General features: G+C 42.8%; 1 protein-coding gene across 1 annotated transcript in view; it reads left to right on the top strand.

Annotated features, from left to right (window-relative positions):
• The window catches only part of LOC121272536 (ryanodine receptor 1-like), a 467,552-nt gene that overhangs the window by 32,516 nt on the left and 420,925 nt on the right, over positions 1 to 14,111 (top strand). The window contains exon 2 of the mRNA XM_041179156.1: positions 2,840 to 2,959. Within this exon, the coding sequence (XP_041035090.1) occupies positions 2,840 to 2,959 (120 nt within the window). The remainder of the gene's footprint in view (positions 1 to 2,839; positions 2,960 to 14,111) is intronic.

The raw sequence follows: 14,111 nt of genomic DNA, 5'->3' as shown, positions 1-14,111 counted from the left end.
CTTGTTTTGACTACACTTGTTTTGTGTGGCAGTGTACGGGTGCTGCTCTTTTAGTTCAGAATACATACACCATTGGATATGTTGCACGCACTTGTGTCCCTTTTATGCCTGTAAGATGCATGCAGCATTATCAGATTTCTAGGCCACCGTGTAGCTGCTGCTTTTAAAAGCCTGCAGCTGCTTAAAGGGCCAGAAGGACACCAAATTTGGGAAAAAATTGAAATAGAAGGAGGAGCAACACTGAGTCAGCAGTGGCGAGAGCTCTTGATTAGATTCTGATATACTTCTGTGAATAGTCTGGCAGAGATAAAGGCAAGGAGGGATCAGCCTCTTCTGTAGCTTCCTGTTGAGTGGTGAACAGCTGTAGAATAGGTTGGCGTTAGGATGGAGGGAGGTAATGCAGGCTAGTGTTGCCATTTTGACATATACAGTGTTAGAAACTAAATGAATTGGAGGTTGGTAAAGGTAAGTGAAGTCATGAGTACCCATGCACATTCCGAATGAATGATGGAAGCACCATCTCCTCATAGTACAATGAAAGGTTGATTTGCAATTAGATAATGCCTTTCATGACCTCATGATGTCCCAAAGTGTTTTTTAGCCAATGAAGTACTTCTTGAAGTGTAGTTCCTGCTGAAATATAGGAAACTTGACAAGTTTCCTCAGCAAGGCCACACAGACCTACACAATTGACAGAATTTTACGTTACCCGGCGGCGGGTTTGTGGGGTGGGAGTGTGGTGGTTGGAAAATTTCTTGGATGGCTTTCCCACCAGGTTCCCGACCTCTCCACAATTTTACACTGGGAAGCCTGAAAAGTAACTTTGTTCAGGCCTCGGGTGGGGGTAGTGGGGTGAGGGTGAGGGGGGGTGGGGGTGGTGTGCTTCCTCAGCAACCTTTTAACACCTGGTGCCCCTCTCCCCAAAAGAACTGGCCCCCTGCAGGCCCTCTGCCTTCCTCCCATCCCCCCCACCCTCCCCACTTAACTGGTTTTGAACTCCTGGGACATAGGCTCTGGGGATTGTTTGTAGTCTTAGTTCTGTCCACTACAGCTCCCGTCTGCGCTGGAAACTCATCTACGCATTCACACCGGGGAGAAGCTGTTCACTCGGTCATCCCACCTGCTGACACACCAGCGAGTTCACACCAAGGAGAGGCCTTTCACCTGCCCTGTGTATGGGAAGGGATTCAGTGAATCATCCAACCTCGTGCACACCAGCTAGTTCACACTGGTGAGATACTGTTCACCTGTGCCATTTGTGGGAAAGGATCCAATCGGTTAATCAACATGCTGCAACACCAGATGGTTCACACTAAAGAGAGGCCATTCACCTGCTCTGTGTGTGGGAAGGGATTCACTCGCTCATTCATTCTGCTGACACACTGATACGTTCACACTGGAGGGAGGCTGTTCACCTGCAACGAGTGTGGGAAAGGTTCACTGAATCATCCCACCTGCTGAGACACCAGCGGGTTCACATCGGGGAGAGGCTGTTCATCTGCTCTTAGTGTGGGAAGAGATTTGCAGTTTTTTTCCCACCTGCTGAGACACCACCGAGTTCACACTGGTTAGAAAGGTCATACACCCATTCTGTGTGTGGAAAAGGATTCGCTGAGTCATTTGAGCTGCTGAGACACCCTGATTAGAGGGCAGTCACACTGATTAGAGGCCTTTTTGATGCTCTGACTGTGGGTCTCAATTCTATCAATTGAGTTAAGTATATACAGGTGGATGGTTACATCAGCGCATTTAAAGAGGCACTTGTTAACGTAGAGTGGAGTGGAGGCAGGAGGTATATACCTGTAATGTTTCACACTAAATAAATCTATAGCTTCTGGCACTGCAGGGACTGGGGTTACCAGCCAATCAGATTGGCTGGCAGCTCTCTGAGGTGGGACTTCCAAGCGAGGATGTTGGAGCATTAAATGGCTGTGGAGCAGGCAGTATTGGTGGACATGTGTTCTCCGTCAACTACCCGGATGGTGGGAAGGCAAACCTCGCCATCCTAAAATTCCTGGCCAATGTAATAATAACCAGATAATTTGATTTTTAGCAATCTTGATTGAGGGATAAATACTGGCCAGGGCATCGGAGAGAACTTGTCCGCTCATCATAATAGTGCCATGGGTTCTGTAGCAGCATCTCATTTGTAAGATGGCACTTCTAGCAATGCAACACTTCAATACTGCACTTTAGTGTCAGCTGAGAATTTATGCTGAAGTCCTGGATTGGAATTTAAATCCAAAACATTCTGACTCAGAGGTGAAACAATTCTCAAATTGCAATAGCATTTTAAACCTGAGAGAAATTATATGTTGTATCAATGAAAAAAACGCTTAAATATGTACTGCAAAGGAAAAAAATTGTCCACAATCAATAGCAAAGATGCACCAAGGAGGAGTGGCTGTCATTTGCCTACTAGGTTCACATGAAATGCTGGAACTCTGCCAGGAGAGACATAGGGGAGGCAGTGGGAGATGGGAAAGATATAAGTGAGCTGCTGCAACAGATTGATAACGAAAAGGATTGAATAGACCACAATAAGTTGTTATAATCTCCAGAAATTCTTCTTAATTTTAAAATTCTCCTATCATTGCTCCCTTACATTTTCCAAGTTCCAATTGCAGATTTATTCTCCTAAAGCTATTCCCTATATAACTCTCCTAAATGGTCAGCCAGAAGAAGAGCAGTCTGAAGAGCCGCCTTCAGCTATGTAACTTTACTTGCAAAAAAAATGGGAAGTTTTTTTGAAATTCAGTTTCATGAATTTAGATAAAACGAATGTGAGATTCTCGGAATATTGCTGATTTGCTAACAGTCCATTTTTTCCGTCTGATAGGATGATGCAGTAGTTCTTCAGTGCACTACGACCATTGTCAAAGCGCAGATTAAGCTCTGCCTTTCTGCTGAAGGATTTGGAAATCGGCTTTGTTTCCTTGAAGCTACATCAAATGCAAAGGTATTTTTACTCTCTAAAACAAACATATTTATCCTGAAATTCCCTTCAATGTTTCGAAATAACTGCAGCATAACAGTTATGCTGGTGTTTCAGAGGAAATTAACACGTAACTAATTTATCCTGGGCTTATACGACATCACAGTGTCTAAATCCCCTCAATTATTTTTGCTGCTCTAAGTTTTGACTGCCTAAACACCACCTAGCTTATTACCATAACTCCATAACTCCATCCCCCAAACCAAAGACCAGAAAACAAGTTTCCTGCATTTACAAGAGTTCTGAATGCATACAAGTCCAAAATTTTAAATGTACTTGGCCCAAAATCACTACTTATTGCTTGTGTTTTGTAATGGTTTGTGTTTTTCTCTCTTTACCATTTTAACTACATTTAAACACTTCTTATGGCATCAGAATTTGTTACAGTACATAGAGAAAATCTTGCACAATTGCATTTTTTTCATGTATTTAATGTGCATGTACTACAGTTTGGTTTCAAACTTTAATTTTTTTGACATCTTTAAGTCCCTCTGTACTTCATTGAAGGTAGATAGCATATGTTCCATGTTTTCCTCGCGCTTTGGTTTGTTTATGCTGATTTCTGCTTGTTTTATATTGATTTTTGCGTTCCAGTGTATGGTGAGATTCTCAAGAAATATCCATAGAAGTCGCTGTTATAAATACTGGTGTAGAAACCAATGTAAATTTTGTTATAATTTCTGTGTAAGTTAGTTCAAAGAAATTCCAACAAGTTGTGATAGTGATTGAAAACTCGGTATAGGATAAGGCAAGTAAAATGCAGGATTGGGTTATTGCTGATCAGCTTTCGGTTGCTTGGGACTCAGCAATATACTTTTTTTTTCCACTTTTCAACTGCTTTCTTTTTTTATGAATGAATATTCATAGTTAATAAACAAAAGGGCAAAATAAACCTCCAAAAACAGATTTTCATCCCATATTTAACAATATTTCATAAATGTTTATCTTGTGCTTTATGAACTTTGGGTTTTTAAGCAATCACACTTTAAATCAAACTGGAATATGTCCCATTAGTTATAGTTGATCACAGGGCAAGTTTATTTCTTACTTACATATGCCTTGTACTTCATTTACAGAATTCTCCATGTTATAGAATCAAAGAATAGTTAAGGCACAGAAGGTCATTCAGCCCGTCGTGTCTATGCTGTCTATCGGAGAACAACTCGGCTAATTGCACTGTCCTGCTCTTTCCCCATAGCTTTGCAAATTTTTCCCCTCACGTGCTTATCCAAGTTTCCTTTTGAAAGTCACAATTAAAACTGTCTCTGACACCTTTTCAGGCAGTGCATTCCAGATCCTAAGCACTTGCTGTTAAAAAAACATTTCCCTTAATGCTTTTGTTTCTTGCTACTCACCTTAAATTTTGTCCTTTGGTTCTTGGCCCTTCTGCCAATTGGAACATTTTTGGCTCCTTCATGTTTTTGAACAATTCCATCAAATTTCCTCTTAACCCATGCTCTAAGAAGAACAAACCCATCTTCTCCAGTCTTGTCCACAAAGCTGAAGCCTCCTCATCTCTGCATCTATTCTCGTAAACCTTTTCTGTGGCAGCTCTCTTCTTTCTGCAGCTATCTCTGGGCGGGATTTTAGAATGGTTTTGGGAAGGAGGAGGAGTGGCATGCTCGTTGTCTGCCTTCTGCCATTCCATCTTATTGACGGTGGGGAAGATGGGACATGGCCCGTCTGGCAAGAGGTCAACTGAGCCACTTAAGTGGCCAATTAAGAACGGTTCATGTGCAGAGACCACCAGGTAAACCCTGGAGCCCTCCACAGCAGGCTTGTGTGAGGACCTCTTATTTGACATCCGTTGGCCTACAGAGTGGGCCCCCGGCAGCAGTAGCCACCCACATGGCACTGGCCCTGTCTGTCCTCACCAACCCTCTTGGACAGGTTCATGCGTGATACCTGACTGGCTCCGGCCCCAGCTCCCACTTGCCTGGTTGTAAGGATGCCAATCATCCATTGTATCCTCCTTTTTCAGGTGCAGCGCCAGCAGTGACTACTGCTACCATTGGCGCTTCTGAGGCTGCTAAGCTGCCAACCCTTTAATTAGCTGGCAGATCCCGAGGGCATGTGACCATTCTTGGATCCATTGGGAAAGACAAAATAATAGTGCAATGCACTTGAATCATTATGGTAGCTAGGACATTTCCCAACATGCCCCAAGTTAATCATTAAAATGAGAGTTGCATCATAGAGGAGGTCAGTTCTCCTGCATTCCCAGTACATTCCCATCAAAAAACCTGGGGCAAGTAGCAATTAGCCATATTGGGTGGAATTTTATGGGTGCGGTGGCAAACCGGTCTCCCACCATAACATAACATAAGAACTAAGAGCAGGAGTAGGCAATTCAGCCCCTCAAGCCTGCTCCGCCATTCAATACGATCATGGCTGATCTCATTTTGGCCTCATCTCCAATTTCCTGCCCTCTCCTCATAACCTTTCAACCTGTTACTAATTAAAAATCTGTCTATCGCCTCCTTAAATTTATTCAGCATCCCAACATCCACTGCACTCTGAGCTAGTGAATTCCACAGATTCATGACCCTTTGAGAAAAGTAATTCCTCCTCATCTCTAATTTAAATCTACCACCCCTTAGCCTAAAATTCTGGCCTCTCGTTCTAGAATACCCCACAAGAGGAAACATCTGCTCCACGTTTACTTTGTCTATCCCCTTTAGCATCTTATATACCTCAATTAGATCTCCTCTCAACCTACTAAACTCTAGCGAGTATAGGCCTAAACTGCTCAATCTCTCCTCATAAGACAAGCCCCGCATCTCTGGAATTAATCTAGTCTCCTCTGAATCGCCTCCAATGCAACTACATCCTTCCTCAAGTAAGGGGACCAAAACTATGCGCAATACTCCAGGTGCGGTCTCACCAATACCTTGTACCGTTGCAACAACACTTCCCTATTTTTATAATCTATTCCTTTAGCGATAAATGCCAAAATTCCATTTGCCTTCCTTATTACCTGCTGTACCTGCATACTAGCCTTCAGCGATTCATGCACCAGGACACCCAGATCACTCTGCACTGAACCATTCTGATGTTTCTCTCCATTTAAATAATAAGTCACCTTTTTATTCTTCCAACCAAAATGGATAACCTCACACTTATCCACGTTAAACTCCATCTGCCAAATTTTGGCCCATTCACCTAACCTGTCCATATCCATTTGTAAATTTCTTATTCCTTCATTGCAACTTACTTTCCCACCTATTTTGGTGTCATCTGCAAATTTAGGTATAGTACCTTCTATCCCTGAATCCAAGTCATTAACATAGATTTTAAATAGTTGGGACCCAAGGACTGAACCCTGTGCCCCCTCATTAGTTACAACTTGCCATCCAGAAAAAGACCCATTTATCCCAACTCTCTGCTTTCTGTTGATTAGCCAATCTTCTATCCAAGCTAATATGTTACTCCTAACCCCGTGTGATCTTATCTTGTATATTAATCTTTTGTGCGGCACCTTATCAAAGGCCTTCTGGAAGTCCAGATATTCTATCTCGACAGGATCCCCGTTATCTACTTCGCTTGACACATCTTCAAAGGACTCCAGCAAATTAGTCAAACACAATTTACTCTTCATAAAACCATGCTGAATCTGATAGATTGCATTTTGACTTTCCAAATGCCCCATTACTATTTCCATAATAATGGATTCCAACAGCTTCCCAATGACAGACGTTAAACTAACTGGTCTATAGTTTTCTACTTTCTGCCTCCCCCGCTCCTTTTTGAATAAGAGTGTTATATTAGCATTTTTGCAATCCACTGGAACCTTTCCAGAATCCAGGGAATTTTGGAATAATACAGCCAATGTATCCACTATCTCCGCTGCTACTTCGTTTAAGACCCTGAGATGTAGGCCATCAGGTCCTGGGGACTTGTCACCCTTTAATCCCAATAGTTTGCTCAGTACTTTTTCTCTAGTGATGGTGATTGTTCTAAGTTCCTCCTTCTCTATACCCTCTGCACTACCTGTTACTATTGGGGTGGTACTAGTGTCCTCCACTGCGAAAACTGAGGCAAAATATTGATTAAGCATCTCTGCCATTTTTGCGTTCCCCACTATTAACTCCCCAGTCTCATCCTCCAAGAGACTAACATTCACGTTAGCTACCCTCTTTCCTTTTATATATTTGTAGAAGCTTTTGCTATCAGTTTTTACATTTTGCGCTAGTTTTCTTTCATAATTTACCTTTGTTCGTTTTATTTTCTTTTTTAGTAACCCTTTGTTGATCCCGATCTTCCAGCCTACCACTGACCTTTGCAATTCGGTATGCCTTAGAATTTTGCCTTTATGTTATGTTTAACTTCCTTGCTTAGCCATGGATGCTTTTCCCTCCTCTTATCATCTTTCTCCCTCTTTGGAATATATTTTACTTGGGAGGAATTGAATATCTCCTTAAATACTTGCCGCTGTTCATCAACAGTCCTACCTTGTAGTCTTCCTGCCCAGTCCACTTGGGCTAAATCTGCCCTCATGCCTATGTAATTACCTTTGTTTAACTCCAGAACACTAGTGTGGGACTCAAGTTTCTCGCTCTCAAACTGAACTTGAAATTCCAGCATGCTATAATCACTCTTCCCTAGAGGATCCTTTACTATGAGATCATTAATTAATCCCATCTCATTATACAAAACCAAATCCAGAATAGTCTGCTCCCTGGTTGGTTCCACAACATATTGCTCCAAGAAACAATCTCTAATACACTCTATGAACCCTCCCTTGAGGCTACCCTTGCTAATTTGAATAGTCCGGTCTATATGCATATTAAAATCACCCATGATTATTGCAGTGCCTTTCTTATATGCTCCCAGTATTTCCTGGTTTATACTGTGCTCTACTGCTGAATTACTGTTTGGAGACCTATAGATTACTCCCACCATTGTTTATTATCTTTTTAAAAGTAACACTGATCTCCCTGAGGCAGCACTTTGCCTGTGTGCTCTTTCGCACGCATGAGCAGCACACTCCTGGCTCAGGGACGACCACCAACCAGCACCCCCCCACAACGCGCCCGCTTGCACCCGATCCCACCCAACCCCCTCGACAGGGAGGGAAAATGCTGCTTTATGACTCATCCAGGCAATGAGGAGGATTCCATCACACCCCTGACTTGTCTTAGATAGTGGACACACTCTGGGGACTGAGGAAGTGAGTTACTCCTGCAGAATTCCTAGCCTCTGATCTGCTCTTGTAGCCAGAATATTAGTGGGCGGAATTTTATGACCCTGTCATGGCGGGGCCTTAAAATGCAGCAAGCCAATCAAAAGTTGATTGACTTCAGCGGGACTGTAAAATCCTGCCAATTCCACTCTGCGACTGGTCCAGTTACATTTCTAGCCAGTGATACCCTCTGGGATTTTAATGTTGCTGAATTTAGTGATGGTGATGCCATTGAATGTCAATGAGATGTGGTTAGATTTTCACTTTTGGAAATGGTTATTTCCTGGCACTTGAGTGGCATGTCATTATTACTTGTCATTGCTTGAATGTTGTCCACATCTTGCTGCATGCAGGCAGCAAATGAATCCTTATTTAAGGAGTTGCAAATGTTCACCTCTTGGATTTGACTCTTTTGCCCATGTTGGCACCAAGGTTTGGAGGTCTGGAGCTGAGTGGTCCTGCTGGAACCCAAACTCTGAGCATTGATGAGCAGGTTATTGGTCAGTAGGTGCTGATCGGTAGCAGTGCCGGTGACACCTTTCATTGCTTGGCTGATGATTGAGAGTAGACTGATGCGATGATAATTGGCTTGGACTTGTCCTGCTTTTTGTGGACAGGACACACCTGGGCAATTTTCCATATTGTCGGGTAGATGCCTGTGCAGTAGCTGTACTGGAACAGCTTAGCTAGGGGTGTGCTGATTCCGAGTACTAGTTTTCAGCGGTACAGCCAGGATGCTGTTGGGGCCCATAGCCTTAGCTCTATCCAATACACTCAGCTGTTTCTTGATCTGACATGGAGTGAATCAAACGAGCTAAAGACTGGCATCTGTGATGCAGGGAATGTCAGGAAGATTCAGGAGGAGGCCAAGATGGATTTTCAGCTTGGCACTTCTGGCTGAAGTTGGTTGAAAATACTTGTTTCACACTTGTGCTGAGCTTCACCATCATTGAGGATAGGGGTGCTCATGGAGCAGCCTTCCCCTGTTTGTTATTTCATTGCCCACCACCATTCTTCACTGGATGTGGAAAGACTGCAGAGCTTTGATTTGATCCATTGTATGTAAGTAGAGTGACCAATCGTCTTGGATTTTCCAGGACTGCCCCAGAATTTGCCCCCCCCCCCCCCCTGTCTCATGTCCATGGTGTGGGCTTCCTGGGACGACATTTGTCCCAGATTTCTGTCTTATTATCACGGTGCAACCATGTTGGTGTCTGCGCATGTGCACTGTGCTATGTAGGCTCAGTCCAGAACCGGCACAGTGCACGTGGCCAACACAGCCAAGAGGGAACAGCACTAGCTGGCGCCACTCTCCTCCTGGCTTCCACAGGATGGGATTGGAGGAGTCTGGGAAGGGGATGAGGGATGGGGGGAGGTGGGGGGGCGGGGGGGTGGTTGGTGGTGGTGGAGTCAGAGCGGAATCTGGGCCGCCAGACCTGACTCGGGGCGGATGGTTCTCGGAATTTGGGTTCAGTGACGGCCCTCCTAGGCCTGAGTCAGAGGACGGAGCTCCAATATAGGCCCAGGAGGTGTCTGGCCTGAGGGGGGAGGGGAATGGAGGGGTCTGGGGAGACCCATGTGGGAGGGGTGGGTCCAGGGGAGTGTGGGTGCTTCTTTGGTCTCATCAACAACCCTAACCCACCTCCACCCCCCCACTCCTCAGATCTCTTCAGCACCCATCCCCTGCCCTTCTGCTCAGGCCCCCCACCCCTCTCCCACCCTGGCCCCTTCAGTAAAGTGCCCCTTATTCCCACCCCCAGAGTGACCCTGGTTGTGAGATTGTTTTAGCTCTGTATGAAACATGAGCATCGATCCATATATCTCAGTTATATTCTTTATGTATGAATTTCAGAATGGAGGGTTGTTCCACTCCATGTTCACTCCATTAATGGGTGTGGGTTGTAATTTAAAAAAACTAGAGTGTCTTTTCATTTAGTTACGTGCTAAGTTCATAGGGATATTATTGCTGAGACTGGGTTTAACTGCACAGTAAACCTAATATAAAGAATTTCCTATTAATAGGAATATTATATCCCATTCCAGTTTGTTCCTAAACATTTGTAGCCATTTTGATACCACTAATAAAGCTATTCTTGAAGGTTTTTATTTCTTAAGTACATCCTAGGGCGTGCGAAGATTGAATGTGTGTTATTTTTATATTTAATCATTAAAATGGGTCAAATTATCCAAAGATTGGTCTTCTAAAGCAATTACTTTTGGGATAGTAAATTCTATTAATCGGAACTTAAAAACATGTAGTCAGTCATGAGAGCTTTTTTTGTAGAACGAGAGCTGAATTATAGATTTACGTATCTGCAGCACCTGTAATTAGGATTGTTATTTTCCAGAGATAAAAATGAACTAAGTTTTCAGATTTGTCTGGCTGAATGTGGGACACTCATTACTGAAAAGTGGAACAAAAGAAGAAAATTCATAGCAATCAATAGAAAGCCACTAGCATAATGTAGGTTTTCCCAAAGGACTCGTAGATGTGGACTACTTTACTCCTTGTACTTCTAAAGAGCTTAAGAACATAGGAAATAGGAGCATGTTAGGCCAGATAATCTCTCATGTTGACTTTGCCATGCAATAAGATCGTGGCTGAACTCCTACACCAACCCCACTTTCTCACCCCATGGCCATTTCCCTCAATTCCCTTTGTGCCCAAAAATCTATTCATCTCTGTCTTGAATATATTCTTCAACTGAACTTCAGTCTCCCTCAGGAGTGAGTTCTAAAGTTTCACAACCCTTTGAGCGAAGAAATGTACCCTCATCTCAGCTGTAAATGGCAGACTCCTTATCCTGAGACAAAGATCAGTAAAACTTTGGGTGTGACTGGAGGAGGATGGAAGGTTAATCAGGATGGGTTGGTGGGGTCCTCCAGGAAGAAAGGGAAAGCGGCTGGAAAAAGGGGACAAGAAGTTAGAGGGGTATTGATTATGTAAGGCACATATATTTTTATTTCTGTTTGACTGTTGTAAAGAACATATATTTTTATTTTCTGTTGGACTGTGGTAATATTACAGTGGCTGCAGTTGAAGAACATGTCCACTGAAACCGGATGAGAGATATATACAATGTTACAGCCCTGGAACAAGAGTGTGCCATGAAAGACAGGATGGTGCCAGAAAGGAGTCCTGGACCAAGAGAGCTGCCTGAAAACAGCATTTTAATTGGCTCCTGACCAGATGACCAGGGTATTGTGAGAGCAGTGTGCAGAATAGCTCATAGTCTGAAAGGAACAAGACCTAAAACCTCTTTTTTCCTGTGTGTGGAAGATTTTAGTAATTCCACAATAATAGCTAGCTGTTTTTTTTCTCTCCTTCATATCTCTACAACCTGCACTCTCTCTGAAAACCCCTGTAAAGAGGAAAAAGGGAAAACCACTGTTTGAGCACAGTGAACAACAGACAAAGTGCTGGAGGACCACCTCATGTCATCAACAAGAAGTTTGTGTGTGGATTTAAGAAGGGGATAGAGTTTAAGTTATAGTGTTTGAAGTTAGCAGTTCATATTTCTTTCTTTTGCCACTGGTTAAAGACAATTTGTTCAATAAACAGTTATTTACTTATTAAGTTTACAAACCTGGTACTTGTATTCTATTAAGCTAAATTAAACAGTTGGGTGGAATTGGGACAATCTGGTGGTTTGGTTAAACTACTCACATTTGTCACGGCTTGGGAAACATTGGGGCTTGATATTACAGCGCACTATCCCCAGTGGGTCACGACAATTACAGGAGGGAGAAGGTTGTTGATCAGACAGTCTACCGATCTTGTGGTGGCGGGGGAGGGTGTATCAGAAGCTTAGAGGGTATTGGTCGGGGGTAAGCAGGGACATGGAGGTGATGTGGGATGGTGGAACAGAGGCCTCAGCGGGGAGATGGAGGCAGGTTGGTGGGGAAGGGTGCACAATCACACAGGCTTCAGGCTGGATCTAGGTGAGAAATGTGCAGGCACATTTCCTCAATCCAACAGTTCTTTGCCTCAATGAAGTTGCCAGGTTCTCTGGCCCTCAGGAAATCTGTCTGACACAATTAAAGTTTTAAACCTGAATGAAAATAAGGCTCGCTGCTTCATTATCATACTTGAAGTTGCCTCTTTGGAGGGATTTGGCTGCCTGCCCTTTTTCAGCTTCATTTAAAGCCTGAAATGGGTGTATTGGAGGCAGGTTTGTGTCAGGAAACATATTTTTCAGACTTAAACCCCTGGCATCCAACTCCAATCTGGCTGGGTTTTTTTGGTTCAAATTCAGTCCTATGCCCCTAGTTCTAGACTTTCTAGTGAGGGGAAACAGCCTCTACAGCTGTACCCTGTCAACTAGCCCTCTAAGAATTTTATAGGTTTCCATGAGATCACCTTACCTGTTTTCCTAAGTCTCTCCTTATAGTAAAGACATTTTATTCCAAGAATCAAGCTAGTGAACCTTCATTGCAGCCCCACTGAGGCAAGTATGTCCTTATTTCAGGAGACTAAAACCATACATCTGCTCCAGGCTTTGACTCACCAAAGCTCTGTATAATTGCAGCTATTCTTCCTTTACTCTTGTGCTGCAATCCTCTTGCAATAAAGGCTGATATACCATTTGCCTTTACAGTTGCTTGCTTTTTCTGCATTTTAACTTTCAACAATGACAAAAAGTTATATTTATATTGTGCCTTTAATGAAACCTCCCAAGGAATTTCACTGGAATTTTATAAAACAAAGAATGACACAGAGCCCATATAAGGAGATATTAGGTGAGATGTTAAAACCTTAATCAAAGAAGTAGATTTTAAAAAGTATCTTAAAGGAGGAAAGCAAGATTGGGATGGTATTCCAGAGCTTGGGGCTTGTGATTCATGTACAAGGATTCCCAAACCCCTTTAAGTACCTAGGCTGGGATTTTCCAGTCTTGCCTGCCTGTGGCGGACATTGTTGCAAGAGGGATGGAAAATTTGACGGACCAGTCAAAGGTCAGTTGACTTTGGGCGGGAATTTCTGGTCCCACAGCGGGTGGGACCGGAAAATCCTGGCTTTGCATTCATTAGCCACTCGTCTTTTAAAATAAATTTTGCTTTTCCATTCTTCCTATCAAAATGGATAACTTCACACTTCTGCACATTATGCTCCTTTTACTATCTTCTTAGAGACAGTCACTTAACCAGTCTATATCCCTTTGCAATCTCTTTGCATCCTCCTCACAGCTTACTTTCGCACCTAACTTTGCACTGTCAGCAAAAGTGAATATATTACTCAGTCCCCTCATCTAATTCTTTGACATAGATTGTAAATGGTTAAGAACCACACACTGAAGTTTACCGCAGTTACTTACATCATGCCATCACGAAAACACGAAAATGATCTTTTTACTCCTACTGTTTTCTCTTCATTAACCATCCTCAGTCTGTGCTAATGTATTATCCCCTTAATCCCATGAGCTCTAATTTTGTGTGGCACATTATTGAATGCCAATTCTGAAAATCTGAAAAACATCCTCCTTCATCTACCCTGCTAGTTACATCTCAAAAACTCAAATATGCTTGTGAAATATGATTTCCCTTTCATAAAACCATGTTGACTCTGTCTCCTTAACTTGCGTTTAAGTCAGTCAGCTTATAAAACTGTTTATTAAGTGGGATAGAGAAAAAATACTAATTACTGTAAGTGCCTCGAAGGTCAAGAAATTGCTAAACATATTTACTTTTTCTCTTTTTTTAATGAGCAGGCATTTTACAACACTTTATTGAACAACAATGTTCCCGGTGTTGATTTGGAAAATGAGGGAATCAAAATGATTTCCAGTTAGAGAATGTGGGGTTTATTATGGCTTTTGAGGTCCTTGGTGCAAGACTGAAGGGAATTTTCTGACTTTTCAGCAAGGTGGTTCCAGAACATTTTAATTTTGGCTGTTCACACCTATTACAAAATGAATGTACTGATTTACTCTGACA

Source organism: Carcharodon carcharias, chromosome 34, assembly GCF_017639515.1.
Source record: "Carcharodon carcharias isolate sCarCar2 chromosome 34, sCarCar2.pri, whole genome shotgun sequence".
In the NCBI taxonomy this organism is placed as follows: domain Eukaryota; kingdom Metazoa; phylum Chordata; class Chondrichthyes; order Lamniformes; family Lamnidae; genus Carcharodon; species Carcharodon carcharias.
Note: the sequence above shows the minus strand (reverse complement) of the source record. Positions and strands in the feature narration are given on the sequence as shown.